Here is a 25,511-nt window from a genome sequence, read left to right as displayed (position 1 = left end):
TAAATAAAGTCAACTGAAACTTGAAATGAAAAAATGACCATTCTGCAGTCAAGCAAACAAGCATTCATAAAGAATAATTCCAGCAATATTTCTAGGGACACATCCACTAGGAAAGTCCTGAAAGGAAATACGATGAGGGATATGTGGTTAAACACAATAAACAACAACAACAAACTCAATAAAACATATCTAAAAAAAAAACAACAACAACCCAGAGGTCATGACCTGTGAACTGGTTTCAAGGTCTCGGTTTTTCTTTGTCAGTTTGCTAGCTGTTAAAATGAAGAGTCTAGCATTGGTTTTATATAGAAACATTGAGTGTTATTCTATAGCCTATTGATGTAACTTGTAAGCAAATAATTTGTAATAAATTCCATCACATTATCTTCTCATACTGCAGAAAAATATAAACTAAGCATTATCACATTTTTTCAATGACTGAAGGGCTATAGCTCTCACAGAATATAAAAGAACAATCATCAATCCTTTTTGTCTCCTTGCCAACAAGAAACACTTTTAGAATCACTACCATTAATCATTATTCCACTAAGAGACCCCCAAATAAGGCACATGGTGCTCTGACCATAATTATGTCCCACCTTAAACACTTCCAGTACACTGACTGAGAAAATTTTACCAGGCTATGGTATTGCACCAAATGTAAGTCATCCAAACTGATGACTACTCAACCTGCAGGCTAAAACTTTAATCCAGTTCACTTTATGCTATGGTATAATCAATACAGTGGTCTTCAGTATTGTTTGCTGCATTATAAAAAGAATGCGATGGTTTTCACAAACCCCATCATTTCATTTGATTGAAATCTAATCAAAGGTGCTCAGACAAAACAACAAAAGGTACTGAGCATTAGTGTTTTACGATTGCAAGAATGACTGAAATTCAAATTCAAATAATGACAGCCTCATTGTTTTTCACTGAAAAGAAATCAGCTTTTCTCCCCCAGCTCTTTAAGGAATGGCATCAGTGTCTCAGTCTGTGAGTGATGGTAGCACAACATGTCAGTTTGCAGTTACATATAAATATTCAAATTTATTTCCATAAATGATTTGAACCATCCGTCACAGCTAGAATCAAGTTACAGCTGTTGGAGAAACTTTGAGACAGAGAAGACTATAAACATCACAAGGATGTTTCGATGTTTTTTGTCATCACAAGTACTGCTTGAGAAGTTTTGCCATTTAACATTTCCTTGTCAAAGCCATCATCATGAATTATCGAGGGATAGTGGCTTCTACAGTAATTGTGAAAGCAAAATGGGAGTGGTTCACTTACACAGTGATGTAAAAAACAAACAGACAAATAAAAAACAAAAACCTGCCTGTGTGAGGGTGGGAGATGTCAGTCTCAGTTTCACAAGTCCATCGTAAAATTTATGGACTTCCGCAACTCACAATTGTGCAAATGTAATGCAGAACTCTACTGGTGGTGACTCTTAACAAGATTTACACCCAGGAAGAGAAGTCCAAGTTAACAGGTAGTTAAAGTTGAATTCCTTTCAACACCATGTTCAAAGTGGCTTTGGTAAACAGGGTACACTCAAACAGAACCGCACAGGTTTCAGCAAAATTGGACCTGAATCACGAGAGTTATGCAATCTTAAAGTTTCATGTGTGTCAAGAAAAAATGATATTAGTAGCAGCCACACGGGTAGATGAAATAATGATGTCATGCCTTCACAGGAATCCAAATTCAAATCTGTATCAAATTTTCTTTGAAATCAAGAGAGTGAAACTTGTGTCCCTCGATTCAAATCTTTGTTGTGTTGAAATAACCAAACAATGATGAATTTAAGAGGGAAAGGGTTTGTAGCTGTGGAATCGCATCCCAAAAACATGACACGTGATGGAGGCAGTATTTTCACTAAACTGTCTCTGCTTTAACAAAGCACATTACACAAAGTTATCATAACTTGCACCACTGCTTGCTGCTTCAGATGAGTAAACTCATGCCATTGGCCTCTTGAAGAAGGTTTTCAAAAGTTGCTGTCCTGACTTTGAATGGTGGCTCACTGACACGGAGAGTGGTTACAGATGTACTATTGTTTCTACCATCTACAACAGACAGATAGACAGACAGACAGATAGATAGATTGATACTCAGTAGACAAGCAGACCATATAAACAGATTAATAGCTGTCACCAGTCTATAGAGGGACAGCACCATAATGAATAATAGTTTATTTATTTCTTTTCAATATCTCACAGTAGAATAGTCCTACAAACTTCTTTCTTCTCTTCTAGAAGTTTTCTATAATTGTATCAGAGGTTGGAAAGAGCCAGGCTAACATTACACTTCGATCAAACACATACTTTACACTGGACTAGAGCGGACAAATAAAATGAACCATTGGAGAATATTTTTACCTTCCCTGACGCCTCTTGTCGTCCGGCACCGGACCTACACAGACCAGGTCACAAATGATAATTTCTGCAATCCAAGCATCTCCTCGCATCAAGATCAAAGCTCTCCCCTGAGTACAACGCTCCAAGAGTTTGCCACGCTCCAGGCCCATACCCTCAACAGGAATAACCCCCTAAAACTCAATTTTCCTTCCCATGTACCCCACTCCCCCCCCCCCCCTTTGTTGCTATTTCCAAACAAGCGTGAGGGCAGCATCCATACATCTGACCCAAATGCTATTTTAAAAAAGTGGGAGGAAATTTGTCTTAACCACCTTTATGAGATAAACTCATGTAACAAACACAGAGCTGTTCTTGGATGTGTTATGACAGGAATACAGTAATTCAAGCAGATGGGATAGGGAGGGTCCCTCACTATATTAAAAAAAAAAAAAAGAAGAAGAGGGGTGAGGATAACAAAAGTTTACCAAGAGGATGCCATGTGATGTGGTTAGAGAACAGAGATGGCATGTTGTGGTACAAGATGTCTCAGAAGAAAGAAAACTTAGATGAAGAAGATGGTCTTTTAAGATTACATATCTTAGCTTTAAAGGTCCTGTTTACCTTTGGGGGCAGTGATTTAAAAAATGTTCAAGATATCACTTTTGATGCATATGTGTAGGTCAGTTGTATCACAAAACATCCACCCATACAACATTTTTGCAATAACTATTTTGAAGGGCTCACTAATGCTGGATTTTTGTTTCATCTGCAAATGGTAAATTATACCTTTAAGATACCTGTTAGGTCTTCTTCACATTGTGTTGATAGAGTGGTTTTATCTGAAAGTGATTGATGCATCCTGTAGTTCCACACACCAAGGCTGAGATTGTGTACCCTAGCACTGCAGCAATTCATTGCAATTCTCTGCTGAGAGTCTCATGGAGATGGAAAATACTATAGCCTTGAAACTAGACTACCAGAGCCATCAAATTTCAATAAATTTGATGGCGTAAATACTCAATTCCGAGTGATACACGCCATTAAAACAAAAACAACAACAACATTTCAATTTCAGTGGACAACATAGAGAGTAAATGGCAGGCTGGGAAGTGGAGAGTATTATACCATTAGGAGGAAAAGTGGCAAAAAAGCCTCCTGCAATAAACAAGCATTACATCATTATGAATTATTAGGCTTTTCAGCATAAACATTATAATATGCACTTTTACCAATATAGTGTAAATGGATACAAACATGATTTTTTTGTTATGAAGATCATACGAATATAAATATTGCTATTCCGTCTCAACAAAAGTCTGAATATTTGCACAATATGGATCGCATTTTATTCAATGAATCCTAAGATTAGAGGCAAGTCTTGCATTATGGGATCCCTTCTTCATCACGCTAAACTTACGTGTGCATCAGACTAGCCCTGAATAAATGAATCTTGGATCTGATTTAAGATTTGGACACAAAAGGAAACACAGAATATGAATATTTTGGTACAATGTCGAATGTTCTGATTTAAATGTATGGTTTTACTGAAAAAAATAAAATATATAAAAAAAGGCAACAAAAGATGAGGAAGAGTATTGAAAAGGAAATACACAAGCAAGATATTAAAAAAAAAAAAAATATCACTTGGGAAGCAAAACCAATAGTCAGAGATAAGATGTGAGGAAGGATGAAATTGACAAAGAGACCATACTACGGTGGTGGCAAACTATCCCACACTTCCCCCTGGCCTACTGGGTTTACGTCGATCAGGGCAGAGTGGCTGTGGGAGCATGGGGGAACTAATTGGTTTGTTTTCACTGAGAGCATGATTTACTAATTTAGGGTGAGAGAAGGAGAGAGATACGGGCGAATGACAGATTCAACCAACAGGTACATCCTCTCCGCCTAACACTGCGGCTGGATTAGCGCCACAAGAGAGCACTTGACGTTGCGATTACAAATAGCATTAGCCACCTCGCCAGGTTATCTGTCTCTTCACCCACAACATACCAGAGGCATGGCCCATCAATTTTACTTCCTGTCTACAGTTTTCTCTTAAGAACACAAACGTTCCATTCCAGCCTGTAACTAGATAACGATGGTAATATCTTTGGAAAGTATTGTCTGCTTTTCTGGTAAATTTTCAAAATGAATCTAAGAAGGAATGGTTCAATTCAAACACTTGGTGTCACATTACACACATTTCCTGCAGGTTAAGTGAACAACCCAATCTCTATGTTCCCTCACTCCCCTATAACAGAAAATTTCCAAGTGGAACTCTCTCCTACTGGTGCGGGACTAAGCATCTCGAAGACTTGAGATGATAGATGCAATTTTGTCACTTCCTCACGGAGGGCAAGATTTCAACTTCGATTTGAAAGTAGGAAGGATTAGAGAAAGTAGAGGGAGCTAGTCTTGCTTAAAGCCTCTTTTTTATCAAAAGATTGTACTATCTTTTGATGTGATATTTCATTACATCATGAAATACACAACAAAATCAAGAAATATTTGCAACACTTCTAGTAATACTTGCAAAGGAACAGAATAGGATCTTCTGCTTTCTTTGTTCACCAAAAATACATAAAGGGTTGATAAAGCTTGTCAAGGGCTTCTACTGAAATAACGATGTACTAAGATATGGTAGGAAAGACTACAACAGTCTCACATACTGTAAAAGTGGATATTTTCGCGTGACTAATTTTTCGCGCTAGGCCGGGTCAGAAGAGTTTCGCGTGTTTTTAATTCCGCGGAATCAAGACATCACGCACAGGAACGTATGGCAAGCAAAAATATTCGCGTGTTTTTATTTTCGCGCTAGTTTCTGGTTGCGCGAAATGCGCGAAAATTTCAACACCGCGAAAATTTCCACTTTTACAGTACCCATTTTTGTATTAGTACATGTACATGTAGTTTTAGGTTACTTTTTGACATTTTTGTCATTCTGGCTAACCTGCAAAATCAGAGAAATTATGAATCAACCCCTCTGAACAACAATCTGCCCCATTTTCTCTTGAAATGAACTTTTACTATAAAATCTCAAAATCTCGACTGGATTTGTGGGATAGAAGATGTGGAAGGCAAATACCAGTGGTTTCTTTGTGACTTCAACCATGGCACCAACGTTTGAAACAATGACTTTTCCTTTTCAACAACAGGGAGAAAATCAATGAAGACAGACACTTCTGGTTTGACATGGACTTGCCGCATCCTATTCTGTTGATATATCCTGTTTCAAAAGGAGGTTTATGGACATACACAGATCTGATAAGTTAGGACTAACTTCAGAGTCATGCACTTGCAAAATTTTGCCAATCCAACCTATGACAAGATTATGCTCATAGATCATTGGAGGATAAAACTCACTGCATATTTTTCTTCAATTTCAATTTCAATTTCAATCTTATTTTCGTGTTTCTCGATGAAGAATACATGATATAACAATATCTGATAATACAGAATGTCCAGCTTGGATACATACATAAAGAAATAGGAAAACAAACATAATACATAGCGGTCGATGTGTCATTTTCAATCAAAGTAAAGGATGCAAAGAGAAATACGATGGAACCTACTAAAAAGCAAAGCTTGTTGAGTGTACAATGTAGGTCCCAACAAAAGCCTAGTGTGGGGTACAGGATGAGGAGCACCTCATCTTCCTCTAATACCATAACATGTGCTTGAATCAAAAGAATGAACATTGACCAAACTTTTCTGTAAAATATCTACCAAGCTTTCTACAACTTTGTTCTGCATACAGTGCAAGTCTTTGTGCCAGAAAACACCAACAGAAGGGGAATAAAGCTGAGATGTTTGATCAACAGTAGGATCTTGAAAGACACCATCAAGACACACTGTAAGCAGTATTTTGTAACCCATTTGCTATCATGTACTGGTTGTCCCATATATTATCCTTACATGCAGAATTACAAAGTGTTTGAACCAGAGGGTTAAGACCTGACCAACAATATCACCTACCCTGAAGGCACAGGAATTTAAAAGAGTTACAATAACACAGCCCTACAAAATCACAGCTAAAGTTTCAAATTTCCACCCTTTTTTGGGTGTTTTGTTTCTATCTCATATATGAATGACCGTGTCACATTTCCTGTTTGAGAATTTCATTTCCACCCAAGCTGCTCTCATCTGAACAGGTCAGCCAATTTCCAGGAGGTCCAACCCAGGCATGAGAGGGGCAGGGAGGATTTACAAATTGCCACGGAAATAAGGGCTTAGGACACCATGTGTGTCATACATATACGCATGATACATATTTTTCTGAATTAGGAGCGGACTTTGCTGGTCAAGTTCCTTTCTGAAACTGCATGAATTTCTGTCTCTTCATCTCAATTTCTCTCTTTATTCCCCAGCTTCCATCTTCTCCATGTGCCTCATTTTCTCCTTCTTTTTCTCTTCTTTTTTTTTCTTTATCATACTATTTCCTTCAGTCTGTCTCTCTAACCACTTTCTTGTTTCACTAAGAAGAACATTCACTAGATCTCTATGTATGAACAGCACACGAGATGGTTTAAAACTGCGGAGGATTACACAGGGTAGGGTCAAGTTTGACAGAGGAAAATTCAAATCCTGTCTGCAGTATCACTGAAAAAAACATTAAGGTTAGAAAAAAAAAAATGACACCACCACCACCATCACTAACAACAGCAATAGTACCAATACCAATAGTAATGATAATTAGAAGAAGAAAGAGCAGAAGAAGAAAAGAAGAAGAAAAAGAAGAAGACATGGAATATTAAGAATAATAAAAACGAAAATAATAAAAGATGTACTTGATGACATGTATGTGTACAAGATGCACAGCAGACATTTAAATTCCAACAATAAAGTATATAACCTCTCTACACAACAGCCAGGAGTGAAGTATAATCTACAAATCTGTCTTTAATCTTGTACATGCACACTCTCAATTCTGCAACTAATAATCCATGACTGTGGCAGGGTCTACTAAAACCAATACTTCCCAGCATTGAGTCATACATAGAGCTGAGCAAATCCTAATGAAAGTGTGTATGCTGTACCTAATAATTTGCTCACAATTGACTCTGATCTGAATAGATATACCAGATGTCTAATGCAGTGCCAATCATTCATTCACACTTCCTTCCGGGAGTGATGACGATCTTCAAATCAGAATCACAGAATCATACACAGAAAGTTGTCTTTATTTTTACTTTATTTGGGAGGCAAGGGCTGGAGACACAATCACAACAAAGAAGCCAGGGTAATGTATAAACATTCTTAGTCACATGGATAAATGGCTATGTCAGGACTATGCTATATGACTGCACAAGAAAATACTGGGATATGGTTAATAGATACACCTTGATCAATACTGCACACCAGGTCTCAGTTGAGTGCAGCCACTTGAATAGTGCCCTCTAGAGTCAGAAGCAAGAACACATTCTTGCAAAACGTGTGCTGATAATCTCATGTCATTAATGTACAGTCCTCTGATCAGTGTATTAACATACTGAGACTCAAGACACAGCAAGCCTTGATAGCAGGTTACACAGAGGGAGTCTGATGGAGCTTATCTATTGCAAACATTACATCATGGTCAAAGTGTAGAAATTGAGTGAGAAGTTACATTGGCAACAGGTTCATCTTGGTTGCAAAGAAATGCTCCATGGAGGCAATCTACCTCATCTGTAATCTACAAGGAATCTCCAGACAAAATATACACAATTTGTGTGGTCAACAAAGCAAGCCCTACATTTTCTGGATCTTCTGAAGTAGGTGAATTTGACCACCGTACGTTGATGGAACTACAAGATGCCTTTATCATTCAAAGATGATTTAAAAAAAAAAGACATTTAGAAAGTGTTTTTATTCTCACTATAAACTCCTTTGATACATTTCAGCCTGGGATTTAATGCATGTTTTTCCAATACCACGTGCCAAGTTCAGACAAAGTTCAGTGTGATTGTGGAAGGCTCTCAAAGAAAGACTATACTTAAAGCAATCAAAGAAACAAAATAAAATTCAGGAAAAGTTGTTTTACACAGCTGCACCAACAAGCTAACATTACAGGCTTATCATCAAGGATGAAACATCACATCAAATAAACATGTTTTCCTATACACCTAGAATGCAGACATCTAAGGTCACTGGGATGTAACATCCATGGTTAGTTGGTGTGTATCTCCAGCAAGGTCCAAGTTTGGTAGCTACTGCAAACCCACAAGCACCAACCAACACTCATACATGCTGCCCATTTATCTGCAAAGGACTTCCAGCTAAGAATTACAAACCATCCTGCTGAAATCACTTGTATGCTTCTCTTTACAATCTCACATTTATACTCTGATGAAAGAGTGTAGATCTCAAGCAGCTACATCCACATTGATGCATCTTGCCCTGCGGCCATCCAAGACCCCTACAACAAATCTGGACCTGTTTGAAAAGCATTTTTAGAACAATACAGAGTCTGTCGTCACTAGGTGGTGGTCTCTGGTTGTCTCTGGTGTGTCCTCCTGCTATAGGTCATCGCTAGCTAGAAAGATTTTACAAACACAAACATGAGTATACACACAAAACACACACACAGGAACACAACTCACACATATTCAAAGATAAGAAACAGAAGGGCAAAAATGCCAATACTGTTGTGGAATACAGTTTTGATATGCACCATAGGTAACAAGAACTCGTAGCACAGGTATCAAAAGATGAGTAAGAGATAAACTGTTCTATGTAAGTGTAGAAATGTAGAACTTTTGGTTCCTTACCTGGCTGAGACCAAGTCTGTGAGATGAAGGATCCAGGTCTAGATGGGTCAGTAGCTGCTCCACAGCCTAGAAAGGAACGGGAGGAAAGAGAAAGCTGTTACTGAAGTATATAGGGAGAGACCCTCAAAACAGGTGAGGGAGAAGGGTATCCTAAAATATGACCCCCTTCCATTCAAACTCAGCTATCGCATGATCCCCTGCCAAAACTTTTCCTGTCAAAAACAATTGTAAATGAGACTGCCAATTACCACTATGCAACTATGACGTATCTCCTTTTATTTTAAACACATCTTTTGACAGGTTTTTGAAAATTTTTGACAGTTTTAAAAAATTTGCCAAGTTCTTGAGACTCAGAAAGATTACTCTTTTTATTGAGAAGCTGTTAATGATGATTAGATTGTCTGGGATTTAATAGCATATATTTGCAATGCTCCAATCAGTTTATTCACAAGACACAAGAAATAGATGTATGGCACAATCCATCGTATGATCCTCTTGGAATAAAGAATTATTCATATCCCCCCCCCCCAAAAAAAAAAAAAAAAAAAAAAAACCAACAACAACAACAACAAACAAACAAACACACAGATCATGACCACAAACAAACAGAAACAAACGACAAAGAATGGTTTGGTGGACAGCTTGTACCTTTCTCTCATCCATGACTGGTTCTGGCATTTTTGCCTCCTTGGGGGCCAGGATTTCAAATCGGTGACGGAACTCTTGGAAGAATAGACTCTCAGGAAACCCTGCAAACAGAAATGAAGGCAAACCAATGAGACCGATATTACATAAATGATACCGTGCAAATGCATTTGTTATCACAAGCAGTGACCTCACTTTTGTGTGTTTGCTAAAAAAATATATAATTATATATACCACATATATCAATAAATTCTATGAGAGTGATGAAACATATCCATCCTGGAAAGGCCCTTCGACTAGACTCTTACAGTTCTACTTGGGTATGACAATTTGTTTGTAACAAGGTAAAAAAAAAAAAATCTTCAACAAATCGAACATATTTTAATGGTAAAATTGAATGGTGCTTCAGGTGTTTTTTTTTTGTTTGTTTTGTTTTGGGTTTTTTCTGAGTCCACACACATGCAAATGAGTAAAGACCCACAATTGCAGGAGGCAAAAGGCTTTTTCTTGACAAATGGTGGATGAAAAGGAATGATTTTTGTTGTTGTAGTTGTTGCTTTGGTAAGGTATTGTCCTCTAGCAGTAGTATGCAGATGAATGCTCTAGTTTCACTGACATGAAGGACATATATGTATAATGCAGTCTCTGCAACATACTATTAATATCATTGCAGTTTTCCAAGAAAGCATGACTGCAAACTTGCCATCACAGAAAGAGAAAATCCCTGAACACTCACCAAAGCGGTATATCCTGATTGCAGCCATGATCTGTGAGCCTCTGACCTGGGCACGGAGGAGTGGAACGTCGAGGAGGTCGCTGGAGGAGGAGGAGGATGCGGAGGATGGGGGCTTCCCCTCTATCATACGGGCCTCACACAACCCCGCATCGTGGTGGGGCAGGAAACAGTGGACAAAGTGCAGTTTTGTCCGTCGGATGCTATCAATGATACCATCCTAGGATGAGGGAGTAAAGGGGGAAAGAGGGACGTGAAGAACTGGTCTTAAGACAGTGGGTAAAACCTGTCCTCTAGTGATTACCATTCACACACTTGGTTCGTGGCTCCTCAGAATGATCCTGAGTCTGATTCAAGACAGCAGCCACAATGACCATGATATAAACCCATTCTTTAATGATCTTTACTTAGCATTTAACAAGTCATTAAGCCACATAGAGTAAAGGAAATGTACTAAGGTCACATTACTCCTTGGAAAACCACATCACACACTGACACAAGAGACTAGCACAGCCCTTCATGCCATGATATATGCTTGCATGGCATATTCAAGTGGCTAGGATTAAGACTTACCTCAAACTGACTGATCTTACCTACTACTAAGTCACTAGGTAAGAAACTTGTAATAATAATAATAGTAATAGTGAGACTCTTATAAAGCGCACATTTCTACCTAAAAAAGATACTCATGGCGCTATAGAACAGAGTACATATTGTGTCATGTTACAACAGTATCACAGAAACTAAGAAAATAAACCAACAAACAATAGGCCTATATACGTACACATACTATACATACAGGTATACAATATTGTACCCACTGTGTTAGTTCTAAAGGTGTCTCACAATGCCAATTTTCTTCATCAGTTGAAATAGCATTTGCAACATTGTAGCAGTACTTGACAGGAGTATTCCCACACCACCTTGCTCACAAAATTACTACTCAATGCTGGATGAAAACCCTCTTGGATAAGTCTTCTAATCCTCTAACAAGAGTAAATCTCGGTTTTTCACCGAAAGGCAAAGGAATCACGTAGATGAGATTACATCAATATGTGGCAATTTACCCGAGTGTACAAACTAGCTCTCACTGTAAAGTTTCAATGTATACTTTCATTCTGACAGTGAGTGCAATCACTGACTGAAAAAGAATTTAGCTGGTCACCACTCTTCCTCCCCTTATTTCAAGCCTTGAAACCTCACCATTTGAACTTTGCGTTTCAAATCAAACTGATCCTACATTTCTGCTCTACATGACTTCCTAACTACACAACATCCTAGCCAAAAGGTTGCAAAGCACAGGAGGGCACACATCCTATGATGATGATGATTCACAGAATTTGAATCATGCCATATATCTAGTTAGAAACATTTAAAGGCTCACACTCCTTGAAGAGAATCGGTAATTAATTGTTTGGTAAAAAATGACACATGAAACAAAGTGAATTGCATTTGGCACCCTTTCCTCACCACTTGATACTTGGTCTGGAGACAGAGAGACTTCCTCTTGATGGCTGCCGTGCCGCTGGTCCAGGCACGTCGTAGGCTGGACGCCCGGCGGAGCGATGAGCTGCCCTCTATGCCAGCCACTGAGCCAACCATAGAGCTTGGTAGAGAGCCAGCTAGACTGGCGAACAGCCGACTGATGCTGGGCCTGATGGAATGAGTCAACAAAAATGGCTCTCAACATTGGACAATAGACAGGATGCATAATATAGGTCTGCCAACATTCCCACATCCAAATCAGGGAGATTCCACACAGCAATCAGGGTGATATCTGTGTGTTACATGCCTTTCAATGGGTGAAAATAATTCCCAAATCAGGGAGATTTTAATATTCTCTTATTCAGACATGAACAGATTTTGACATTTTCAGGGAGACTCCTGCAGAATCAGGGAGACTTGGCAGCTCTGCATATAGCAAGGTAGAGAAATGTTTCTCATTTCTTTGGAAAAAGAATACTTTGTGATATGGTTATTTTACATCTTACCAAGCCTTTACAATAAATGTTTTGTTTTTTTCTCTCTTTTTGTGTTTGTTTGAGAATCACTTAGTATTCACCAGGTTCATGAGAATGGAATGCTGACTATTTGTCCCATTCAAAAATCAATCACCAGGGCAAATATGTGGCAGGAAGATAAAAACTCTACATTGGTTCTCCCAAGGGAAGACTGAAATATACCACCACCAGTCAAACTCCACTCCTGTTTGAATTCATTCCTTTGAATAGACTTAAAATCCAACAAATGAAACAGTCAAAGTTTCAATAAAATCAGACACACCATAAGAAAATTAGTAATGTTTTCACTGAACAGAGATATTTAGTCAGAGCCAAAGTAGCAAATATGATAACGTGATCACACCTCCCTTTGACTGGCCTACAAATCTTCACCAAAATCATATTCTTTGCATCACAGCACTACAGAGTTGTAATAAATTAACAGAGGACATTTGTTGAGGAAGGCGTGAAGTTGCAATATCACTGGTCATACCATGACTTCTTAATATCTATACTTATCTTAACTTTTGAAGTATATCGCAAAAAGTATTTACCCTTTGAAATAAAAGATTTGTGAAGCATTTCGTGCCACACAGACTCAACTGCACACACTGAGAAATGGAATTGGTCAAGAATTCGAGACTCACTTCTGAGACTCCTGGAGAACAACAGATGCGCTTCGGATGGCGGGGTTCTCCCTGGCCAGCTTCAGCCAGTTGGTGGCGTTGTAGGTCACTGGGACCGTGCCCTGGAAGTGATTCAGGGTGAAGCTCTGCTTACTACTGCCCTGCTTGATGATCCCATCAGCTGAAAAGAGAAGAAAGACACAAGGGATTTATGTAAACAGAATTAACAGCAATAATGTAATGATATCATTCTTGATGATAAACGGATATGGAATTAACAGTGATTTGATGATATCATTCTGGTGATATAAGAAAATAGGAAGAATAAGTTCTATTTATTTGTTCACAACCTTGAATAGATATACAACAGTTGTGCCTGTTGAGGCCCAATCCAGGTAGGTTCTGCTCATGATGGCAGTCTCCTGTATTGTTTGTTGTTGTTTTTTAATATCTCTCTCTCTTTTGCTCACTTATGATTACAGCAAGCAACATCACTACTTTTCTACATTGTGTCTTGCAATGATTTGATTGAATAATTTATGATTTAATTGGATATTTTCATTACCACCTTTTATGCATATTGTGTGATATGTATACACAATATTTTCAATGCATAACTCAGCTAGGAAGAATCTTTTGTAATGTTTTGATCTTTTGTGAAAAATATAGAAATATATAGGATTACAGAAATTAAAGAAATTAATAAGATATTATAAGATAAAAATATCTGAAATGTATTTTAGTGAAAGTGTATATTTGGTGAAATGAGAATATCTAGACATTGTGCCTGGTTTGCTGCCGCAGCATCATCAAACTCACATCGGCTAGCCTCATCATGGTAGTGTAGGAAGAGGCGCTCCAGGAAACTCTCATCTGAGGCTCCAGGGAAGATGGATTCCTCGTCCAGGAGCCAGAGGATCCCTTTCTGGTCTGTATTCCTGAGGTCAGGGTTGGAGGTTCGGATCTACGAAAACAGATGATTAAGAGAGACTTGTATAGAGTAACATTCCGTCATACCCAGTACCTGCTCACAGCAGACTGCCACAAGTCAGATCAGCTGTGTGGTTGTGCTGCTACCAGACATGCAAAGTGTGAGAGGAAGGGCCTTTCTGCACTTACCGAGTTTGCTTAATTTGAAACACGATCACAAACACGATTGCAATTACAATTCAAATCATCGTACGTTCACACAGCAGGAATTAAGGCTTCACGGATTGTTATTTCGAATTTCAGAGCGAGGAGGGGAGGTTTAGCTTCTTTCCATCATCTCATCAATCACTCTTGAGCCTCCTTTCTGTGGGAGTGATTGGAAGGCCACTTAATTTCCACCCCTCCCCCCCAAAAAACAAAGCAAAAACAAAACAAAACAAACTAGAAATGTCGCTACAGCGACTGGTTATACCCCCGCCAAACAACATTTCATAAGCTTCGGTCAAAACAACATTTCATAAGCTTTGGTCAAAACAACATTTCATAAGCTTTGGTCAAAAAACTGAGGAAATAGTTAAATCCGCAAGATCTTTCCTTGATCTTCTGCCATTAATATGCCGTTACCATGGCAACGTACTTTCGGGTACTGTCGAAAAATGCGTCTTGCACATCTACAACCAAAGGCACACATCTGTACCTAGTTTCACGGAAATTGGGCAAAAACTGAGGAAGTAGTTTGCAACACAAAATTTTCCATCATTTTGGCTCATAATATGTGAGCTGTTACCATGGCAACATACTTTTTGTCACTGTCAAGAAATGTGTCATGCTGACCTATATCCTAAGACAAACATTCAATATGAATTCCATGAGAATTGGAAGAACACTGATGAAGCAGTTTTGCCATGAAGCATTTTGCCCTATATTTTACCAATAACATGCCGTTACCATGGCAACGCACTTTTTGCCACTGCGGAAATATGTGTCTTGCACATTTACATATTCAGATGAACATCTGTACCTAATTTCATAAAAATTGATCAAAAACTGTGGGAGGAGTTCGCGACGCAAGATTTGTACCCATTTTTGCCCATAATATGCTGTTACCATGGCAACGTACTTTTGGGTACTGTCAAAAAATATGTCTTGCACATCTACAACCCAAGGCACACATCTGTGCCAAGTTTTATGGGAATCGGTTGAAAAATGAGGAAGTAGTTCGCGACGCAAGATTTGCAACGGACCGACCGCCCGACCGACCGCCCGACCGTCCGCTGATTCCTATATACCCCCTTCAAACTTCGGGGGTATAACAAAAACCTAAAACATGATTGGAGTTCAGTTATGTTCACATGCTAGTTTCGTTGCCTAATTCTGGTGAAATGGGATTGGAACACCTCCAGACTGTCATTTGAAACACGATATCATTGTAATCAAGTTTCATATCGCACTCTGCAATTCCAGTTTGCATTCACACCACACGTCTGCTTGATTTGAAACATGATTCTAGTTTGCCTGATTACACTCACGTTTCAAATTAAGTGATCTCGATACATGAGAATGCCCTGGAAATCCCACTGGGTTGTTACTTTTCTAATCTAGGACATAATGAATCCACTCATGTGACATACTGAGGGGGACCGTAGCCCCTACTCCTTCACACTCACTCTCCCCCTCCCTCAACCCCCCTCTAATCAGCAGGTGACCTTTGGTGTCGATAGGATATACCTTTCTGTGCCGGGGACATTGGGCCGTGTGTATACCACTATCATCACCTGCCTATCAGAAGGGCCCTAGCATAAAATAACCCGCCCCAAAATCGAATTCTTGTTTGTGAAATAATTTGAGAGAATTTCGAAACCTCTTTCATATGATGTGATCATCATCTTTTGCGATTTTTTTTTTTTTTTTGAGCCCTCAAGCCTTAGGGCCCTTCTGCCAGGCAGGCAATGCTATGGGGCTTTCTGTGCAAATCGGCACTCAAAGCACACAAAGCGTAAAGCATGGCTGCTGTGAGCCCCATGGGACCCAAGGAGGATGGCATCTTACCAATCCCTGTTGCTTGTCGATGAGGTTGACCAGCAATCCAGGCGGAGACTCACTGTCATTGTCTCCCTCCAAATCACACTGGATGTTTTCCTGTTGTGACATCAGAAAAGAACAGCAACTTTGTCAATGAGGTTTAGTTTCCATTTTTATATTTTTTTTTTTTACACACATCCTTTATCTAAAAACAAAAGTAATCCGAATTTCATCTCTCTACATGCACATCTCACAGTGATGTGGAACTGATGTGTGATTCTACGTCTACACCATTTTCTAGTCAATTTCAGGAGAAAATTTAGTCAATGACTGACTAAGTAATCTCTGCATAAATGGATATGACTTACAGGGGTACTCCTGTTCATTTGGTAGGATTTGAATAAGCACTTCCTACATATGTACTAGAATCTTAACCTGTTAATCAAGTACTCTGGTTATTATGGTGAACTTTGTTGCCACTGACCTTTGCAATTATGTACGGAGTATTGAAAGAAGGTATCAAAGTGTGAGCGTGACATAGACTACAAACTAACCTCGTAATATGAAATGTTGCTTTGACTCACAACTGATCTTCTCTTGAATGTCTTTACACTGACACATCGTAAATAAAACAATTTTGAAAGGTTGTAATCACATTTTGGAATCATTCATCAAAACTACCAGAACTGAGGGTGCCACTAACAACTAAACAGAACAACTAAAGCAGTTGAGGAATCACAGCACTCATCATTGGACTTATATGTATGTCAAACATCTATCAATGAATTAAGACTCCTTTATGTTCAGGTGACTGATAGACGGATGCTCTATGTTAAAAGTGAAAGTATGGAGAAGTCATCTATTTCAAATATAGTTTTATGTTTTACTCTTCATCAATCGTAGTTTGTACCTCAAGCTGACTTGAACCGCTGCCAACTTGAGTGCATTGCTAAAGACCTGGTAGCCTGGGGATTCATGGAGTGGGGAGGCTGGCCAGTCCTGATATATCTGAGACTTTCCATAATGAACTGTGCACAGCATTATCACTGATCTCTATGTGAGTATACACACACAGCTGAAGAATCTTGACAGGAATAGACCGTTTGTTACCAGTGAACATATGCTTTGATGCACATATTTGCTGGAGGGGTGCTATTCCTGGTTTCCAAATGTACCTCGGTGGAAAGTGAATGAATTGCCCACCCATGGATCTCCACACTCCATGGTCTTTAAGTGAGTCTAGCTGAGCGATGTCGTGTGTTATCGTGCCGTAAGTTCTTGTGAGAAGTAAAATACTCTGTCCCTCGAATACGGCATAAAATGGAGGTCCAAGGTGCGAGAGAGTCATAACTCATGAACGTGAAAGTTCCAACTTCTCTCCTCACAACACAGCAGGATCCAAACCCTGTGAAGTGGTCTGCCCCACATACACACAAGAAAATGGGCAGAAGATGCCAACCCCTTGTAACTCGCCTGAGATGACTAGTGACAATTAGCAAATGGTATCAATCTGGCATGTAGTGCCACAGGAGAAGAAGATGCTAATTTGGTGAAAATTGGGAGGGTAGCTAGGTAATGTGATGAGACCACTGCAACATACTGGAGCCGCATTTCACAGTGATCATGGCTGATACAAAGGGATGGCATGGAGATGGGGAAAGGGGGTGTGTCTTCTTAAGGATATTCTGCCTCCTATCCTGAAAATTACTGCAGAGGTAAATTTGGTTGCATGCATCCAATGAGGGAGAATCACATAAGCACTGCTAAGTGCTTGGTATTCATACTTATATTGGTGCGAGTAAAACTTGTGCCACATTAATTTACGTCATGCCTTTGTCAAATGGTGACGGACGGACTTCACGGACAGCACCAAGATGGTCAAGAGTAGGATATCATTTTACTCATGGGTGGTGCAAGGAAAGAAAGATAGAATATGTATTGATCAGTTCAGGAGAACCCAAGGGGTATATGGTGAAGGGGTGTGGCAGGGAGACATGGCAAGGGGGGGGGGGGGTTGTTATGATGAGGGCCATGGTGGTGCTTACCTGTGCATACTTGTCCCTCTGCAGGGTAAAGGTGGTGTCGTGGAAGAGGAGCTGGAGCCGCTCCTGGGCGTAGTTGTTACACAGGTCCTGGAAGGTGGCGCCCTCAGTACGGCCGCAGGCCTCAGGGATCTGTAGTCCAGGCACGTCAACCACTAGGATGGAGGATCGGGTACGGTAGGTGGAAGAGAGCCCTCTGTTGACCGGTAAGACACAGCAGCACAAAAGTAGAAATGGGAGGATTGAGAAAGGCAAATGATACAGAGAAAGAGATATGGCAAAAAAAAACTACATGCTGTATTTTCCGGGAGGTTTAATTCAGGAGCTAATGGTGATTCTTCATTATACAATAGGCATACCTACTGCTGGCAGAAACTTTCTTGGCACCTGGTCAAGTGGTAGCATGGACATTATACCTCTGAGAAAAATAAGTCTGTTAATTCGGCTATAATTCTAAAACTGGGGATGACATCAGCTTTCCACTGTCATGCAGTTTACGAAATAATTTCTGCTATCACTGTAACTACAGTTTGCACATAAAACTGTCCCCATTAAGATGTAGCCACATGGACATTCAACTGAAAATCAAAAAATCATTCTTTTTTTTTTTCTGATTGCTAAATCAGGGGCCAATGTTGTGTAAATTGAGAGTAAGAATCACACTACAACCATTACCACCTGCACGTATTGCTATGGTAAAACTGTGTGTATCCTACAACTGGCTCATCTACTTTGGAGGACAGAATAAGCCCCTACCTTATTTTGTTTTGCTTTACGTTTATTGTGCTAACTTGACTTTGATTTGACTCATACACTGCCAGCCAAAGAGTACTGTATGCGCCATATATTTAGCGAGTCTAAATTTCCGCGAATCGGGACTTCCCGACGATTCCGTGAGTGGTAAAATTCGCGATCGTTGAGTACTGTACTGAACAGTGAAATGTATACGTGTGCGTCACATTCATATTGGGATCAGAGTCATTATTTTTGCGTGCCTTTAATTTCGCGAATAGCACCTGACTTGCAAAATTTGTGAAAATTCAAACCTCGCTAAATAGTCGGCGTATACAGTAACTGTATGAGTTTTCTGAATGAAGCCATGGAAAAACCCACCTGTTGATGAGAGAAATGACAGCATTGACTAGCTCTGTGTACAGCCCTGATAGCATACCCTCCAGGGCCTCCAGAGCAGGCCCGCTCTCAGCTGCATCGGACGGGGTGGCTCGCAGATTGGACCGGGTCGGGGTGCCCGTCGACTTGGGGTTGAAGGTGTTGCGGGTCAGGTCCTCGAGTGAGATGCCCAGCAGCGAGGCGGCCCTCTGGGCCTCAGCCGGCTGCTGGAACTGGCCTTTGGCACTGCTGGATCCTTTGGGGATAGAGCAGGAATCGAATGACAGTGGAGTTATTGGAGAGAATAGAGAAATTTCTGGAAGATTTCATGCCACTAAAACACATTAGATACAAGACTTTTTGGGGATATGAATAAGAAAAGAATGCATTGATAAAAGGAATAAATCATCATACCACATTGAGGGAATGAATGTCAGAATTAAAGAAATCAATCTTCTTGGGTAAGCATATCTTACAGGAATAAAAATGCCTCAACTACAAGGAGACATAACTCTATTACAGAAAACCTGAATTAACTTGATGCTCTAACAGCAGCTGAAAATCAACATTGATGTGGTTCACAAATGGAAATGTCATGTTCGGAGACTCCAACTCTCCTGCTTTGAAGCCATTTTTGCAAATTCTCCTGCTTTCTTGTGTTTGAATTTTTCATAAACTAGCTGTGTTTGCTGTTTAAAACATGTTTTCTCCAGGTTAAAGTTAAGCTTTCTCCCATGCAAATCTTAGTTTTGTCATATATGTTAAAAAAAATCAGACTACTGGCAAGATAGCACCAGAGAGTATCTCTATCCCTAGAGCTTTCAGGACCCACCAAAGGGCTTTGAACTGCAGCTGCAGAGAACATCACATTTTGCTTTAACCCTTTTTTATGCCAGAGACTTTGGACAATGTGTATAAAGCTATAGGGTCTTCTGTGCCATATTGGTACTCAAAGCACATAAAGGGTCAATGATATGCGCTATCTGTACATGATATAGTGTGCATGCGTGCACAATCTGAGTCCCTAGTTTGCTAGGGGGCCCTGGTGGTAAAATTTCCAGTTTCAGTCATGTTTGGGGTTGGAGTCTCTGACTGCTCTCCTCCTAATTTGTCTTTAACTTTGCCACCACTTGTGGGCATTTTGTGCTTGACCACTGACCTTTCACTGCTCCCGCTGCCCCGAGATGGATGACCGCAGCGAGGGTGCACCACAGCGCCTTGCACTCCTCCCCAGTGAACCCCAGGAGCTGACAGGCACTCAACGTCTTCTGCCACATGGCTCTACTGTGCTCAATCTCTTCATTCTGAAATAAAATACAAATCAAAGACATCAACATTGAGTACTTACATCACTTGAGTACACTACAAATTGAGTATTCAGAAACTTATGTTCGATATTGTGACTATGTTTGGTTTCAACTTTTGTGCAACAGAGCCCTGATATGAAAAGCAAAACAGGATCTTTTATTAGGACCAGAGAAATTTCGCATTTCATATCAGGGCCCTGTTGCACAAAAATTGAGATAAAAAATAAGTCAGAAAATCAAATGTTAATCTCTGATTACTCAACTCTGATTGGCTAATACCTGACTTATGATAGATTTTCTGACTTAAGTTAGATTACATCATTTTATGCAACAGGGACCAAGAATACCATCACTTATGCTACAGCAAAATCAGGGAGGCTCCAAAGAGTACCCCGGCAGTCAGGGATGTGCATTTAAATGGCAAAAGATAGTTCCTACACTGAGAAGGTTCTTATATTCTTTTGTCAGGATGTGAAGAGATGGCTACTTATTCTGAAAGCCTCCTACAGAATCAAGGTAACTTTGTATCTCTGCCTTACAACTCTGTTTGGCCTGTATATGTACACTGTATAGTCACAGGAGATACAACAAAATAACAATGTTTTTTTCTGCATAAATTACCACTTTTGATCTGACTCATGAATTTTTTTCATTATTTTTCATTATTTGTTCATTTCACTATTCACTATTTGTCTTTTTTTCACTAAGATATGTTGACCCAACAATCACATCATATGCAGAGGGCAGAGTATTTGATATCATATATCAAATCATATTGGTAGATTTTCTCTTTCCTTTTGAAATCAGTCAGTAATTGGTTATCTTTATGTGTAATCAGAGCTTTGTCATGGCAAGATTAGAAAAGCATTTATCAAATTTCTGAAATTGCCATATCAGTGCAATAGGACATAGTGATTTCACTTCAGAGAAAAATAACCAATAATTGTGCAGCCAGTAGCACTTTCTTGATTCATTAGCGAAATAGCAATATCTGTAACAAAAGTACATGGACAATCATCTCTTCTGAATGCATTAAATTAATAATTTCTGTGGAAATACTTCAGCTAAAAGCATATATATATTGCAACCATTATACAAACACAAAGGGCACTAAACAGCTCGTGCACTGCTACATGAAACAAGTTTTGCGATATGACAGAATGAGTGTTAGACAAGTCTCTTGAATCTTGTATTCAATTTCAAGCCATTTTATGAAAGAGAAATACAGTAATTACAGGTTATAAAAACATGAAAAACAGACAGATCAGATAAGCAAAATCCCTGGTATAACTGGGATTCTATCAAATTTCACTTTTCCCAAAATCCCAGTCTTCTTCCCTTGTCCATGTCTTGTATCTGACTCCCCCAATCTCAGCAGCAAGAGATTTTAGATAACACTGACTGCTTAGAGAGATCTCTTGATTACCTCGACAATGATCTGCCTTCACAGGCTGATAAAATCCCAACACTAAATGTCACAATCTTCAGGAGGGTTTCTGCACCAAATGTTGACTGCATTGTTCAAAAACTTTCATCCACAAAGACATTCAAAGTGATGTGTCATTGTTATTTGGTGTACCACACACTAATTAATGGCAGAAATGACTAACCTTAGTTAAGGGTTGAATGTAGGGATTGTCCTTGGCCATTCTGTCCAAGAAAAGCTCTTGACTGCAAAGAGAGCAAAAACAACAACTACATGATGAATACAAACAGAAGACAAACTACCAAACTACCACAAATTACATTAATCTGCATGCAGTATAAACAGAGACGGTTTGATTTCTTGAAATTCATCAGTTACAGTGTATCTTCAACCTATACAAACGAAAGAATTTTCACATACAAGCATGACATCTTGGTTAATACAACTGTATGGTCAGTCGCTGAAAGTGCACCCATGTTTGATCCATTATTTTCTGTGTACAGTCTAGATAAAATACTGAATTCAGATATAAATAATGACAATGATGATTATCACTGTGCCGTTATGACCATCAATAATCATTATCATCATCAGCAGCACATCATTATAGTAATCATCAATTCCTTTATACATCTAATTGATAGAAATTGTAGTACTGTCATCATCATTGTAGATAAAATATGTCTATTCTGTTACTACATAACACAAAACAAAACAAGGACACTAACAAAGCATACATTATCGTATGAGGATACAGACAGAGTAGGCCGCTATGAATGAGTTCTCTTTCCTCTCAACTACATCTGAAACATTCCCCATATTGACAACACCAAGGCCATTGCCAGCACCAATTACTCCTGTGGAGTTTGTCTTGTCAGCCCATATAACCCCTCCCCTCGAGAAGTCATCAAAATTTCATAACCAGCCTCGCACGCCCCCAGGGAAACTGAGACAAGACACTTCAGGAGGGTGGCAGGGGAGTGTCCTGTCTCAGCGAGACAGCGCTCATCTAATAGTCAAGTGGCAATGAGCTGGGATTGCGTTTCGCTGGAGGCTGCCGGGCCTGCAACCCCTCCGTAGACGCCGATGAATAATTTCTCAGCTAGGATCGGCCGAGCTTAATGGTGCATCCCAACATGAAATCTGACTCATGTTTGGACATAAAGAATCACACTGTGCGGACTGCATACAAGTGTTTGAAGACCTTTAATTAATGTATGTCACAGGTGGAAAGAGAACATGTCAGTTTCGGTGACAAGTAATAAAAACACAATGATCTGGGATACGGTGCAATGTCCACTGATGCCACTCAGAAGTCTCCTGTGTGACAATTTTCTGGTGGAATAGACAAATACAATTTACAGTCAAGAAATGCATTACTACACTTGACATCTTGCAGCATTTTTCATTTAGCATAAGTTAATAACTTATGATGTTGCTTCAAAACTTGGTGTACTCTGTGACATTTTAGTTGCTACGTATGTTGATAAAAGAACCAAATGTCCAATAAATGCATACTTCTTTCTTATTTTACATTCAAAACAGCAAGAGTAAGAGTAAGGGGGTATAGAAGATGGAGGGGAGAGAGAATGGGGGAGGAGAGATGTGGGGGGGGGGGGAGAAGGGGGGGGGGAGGAGAGAAAGAGTAAGATACAGTTTGTATACTAAAAATCATGAGAGAGTAATACCTCCTGTGCCCTTCGAGGCACAGTCATAGACACAGAGAGTCAGACAGATAGACAATGGTGAGGGAGGAAAACATAGATTGACAGTCTTGTGGCAGAGAGAGAGAGAGAGAAAGAATGACCAGACAATGTCATAGATGACCACTCCCCATCTCCTTCACTGGTTTTTTGCATCACCTCACCAGCTAGGGTGTATCAACACTGATAGGGGTTGGCACCTAATGAGCCATGACCCTCTTTCCTGCCCTCTCTAGGGCCTTGAAGTCACTGGAAGTAACACCAGCAGGATGTACATGTATGACAGAGAGAAAGGAGAGAGATGAGAGAGAGAGAGAGAGAGAGTAAAGGTGTGCAAAGGAGATATGTTAAGAAGGAGTGACAGATACTGCCATAGTTTGGACATGACCACGTGGTCTGGATGATTACAAAAAATAGGAGGAAAAAGAAATATTGAAAAAAGTTAGCAAAGAACATCTAGAATAAATTTGCTACAAAAATGAAGAACATGAATGTATGTCAGACCAAAAGGAGAAAAAATGCATGAAGAGGAAGAAAAAAAAAGAAGATGTACAAGGAAGAAACACAAAACAGCACTGAAAGAGAAAAGACAAGGAGAGAGAGAGAGAGACAGATGGAAAAAAAGAGGATAGGAAGATGGAGAGAAAAAGGTGGGAAAGAAGAACACTGAACAAATAATAGAATAAACATCTGAAATATATAATAACACATAAGGAATGGACAACTAGAGAAATATAAAGACAGAAAAAAAAAAAGAAGTTGACAAGGTGATGAGCTAGAAAAGGAAAACATTAAGGTGGAAAGTACTAGAAGAAGAAAAAGAACACACACTTTCTGCAGATTAAACATATACCCAATGGGATTGGCAAACGGGGCGACCTTAATTGTCCACACACTTATTTTTTCTTATAGGTTTTTTCCTCATTTTCTTTGATGCTAACACACCATAAAATGACTCCCCACAAGTTGGAAACCATTCCTGGTGAGGGCTGAGATAGGTATATACCATAAATATTGCACGTCTCTAGAGGGGGCTGATGTTTACAATGGAGTCACAGGGACACAAGGAGGTGGCAGATAATCAAGAGCCTTATGGCTGGGGAAAAATTACAATTAAAACTGCAGGCTTCATCTCTGAGAACCATGCTTGGATTACTCCTCTATTCTGAATGTGATGAGGAGAAAGTGTTGGAGTGGTACAAATCTTTGATTGCTGCATTTCAATCTCTCAACTGATCTCTTTACCAACCTCCTCTTTTTATAAAGTATTGAATTCTAGAATCACAGTATTTCATGCTTCCTCTCTGCTTTTGCTTTTTGTTTTTTGTTTTTGTTTTTGACTCTTTTTTCTTTTGCCATTTGGCATCTTTCATGCTCTGCTGTAAACATGGAATATTTTGCTGTCTGGAAAATGTTCAATTTTTTTTTTCTCCCTACTGAACTAACATGAAAATGAAACAAGTTCATTTTTGGAGAAACTGAAATTTGTGAAGCAATACTCTTGTCTGTGTAATCATAGACATGCTCACTGATATTGGCCAAGTGCAAAAACTTAATAATTTACGAAAGTTTCCACTCCTACAGTACTTCTTCTCAGTCAAGCCAATACTGGCAATACATGTTGCCTGCAGCTCTTAATCCATTAATTTACTATCTTACAAAAAAAAAAAAAAAAAAACTTGGTTTATTCAAAAAGCCTCCTTCCCTTCCTCCAACCCCTAAAGAGACGAAAGGGGGGGGGGGGGTGGAGTGGGGGTGGGAAGAGGGAAAAAAAAAAATCATGCAGCGCAAGTACTACCCACATTGACACAGGAAAAAAGGGTTGCCCTACCTTACTTGCTCCACAATGACACTATTC

At 39.4% G+C, this 25,511-nt stretch overlaps 1 protein-coding gene across 1 annotated transcript in view; it reads right to left on the bottom strand.

The window, feature by feature from the left end:
* Nucleotides 1–25,511, bottom strand: part of LOC140227983 (unconventional myosin-XVIIIa-like) — a 200,681-nt gene that overhangs the window by 91,628 nt on the left and 83,542 nt on the right. The window contains exons 9-19 of the mRNA XM_072308365.1: nt 22,135–22,195; nt 20,377–20,521; nt 19,221–19,473; nt 18,111–18,303; nt 16,093–16,182; nt 13,933–14,077; nt 13,135–13,294; nt 11,958–12,141; nt 10,491–10,707; nt 9,758–9,858; nt 9,110–9,175 (exon numbers count right to left, since the gene is read on the bottom strand). Of these exons, the coding sequence (XP_072164466.1) occupies nt 9,110–9,175; nt 9,758–9,858; nt 10,491–10,707; nt 11,958–12,141; nt 13,135–13,294; nt 13,933–14,077; nt 16,093–16,182; nt 18,111–18,303; nt 19,221–19,473; nt 20,377–20,521; nt 22,135–22,195 (1,615 nt within the window). The remainder of the gene's footprint in view (nt 1–9,109; nt 9,176–9,757; nt 9,859–10,490; nt 10,708–11,957; nt 12,142–13,134; nt 13,295–13,932; nt 14,078–16,092; nt 16,183–18,110; nt 18,304–19,220; nt 19,474–20,376; nt 20,522–22,134; nt 22,196–25,511) is intronic.

The sequence above is a fragment of the Diadema setosum genome, chromosome 4 (assembly GCF_964275005.1).
Source record: "Diadema setosum chromosome 4, eeDiaSeto1, whole genome shotgun sequence".
NCBI lineage: Eukaryota > Metazoa > Echinodermata > Echinoidea > Diadematoida > Diadematidae > Diadema > Diadema setosum.
The sequence above is the reverse complement of the archived record's forward strand: the minus strand, read 5'-3'. Positions and strand labels throughout refer to the sequence as shown.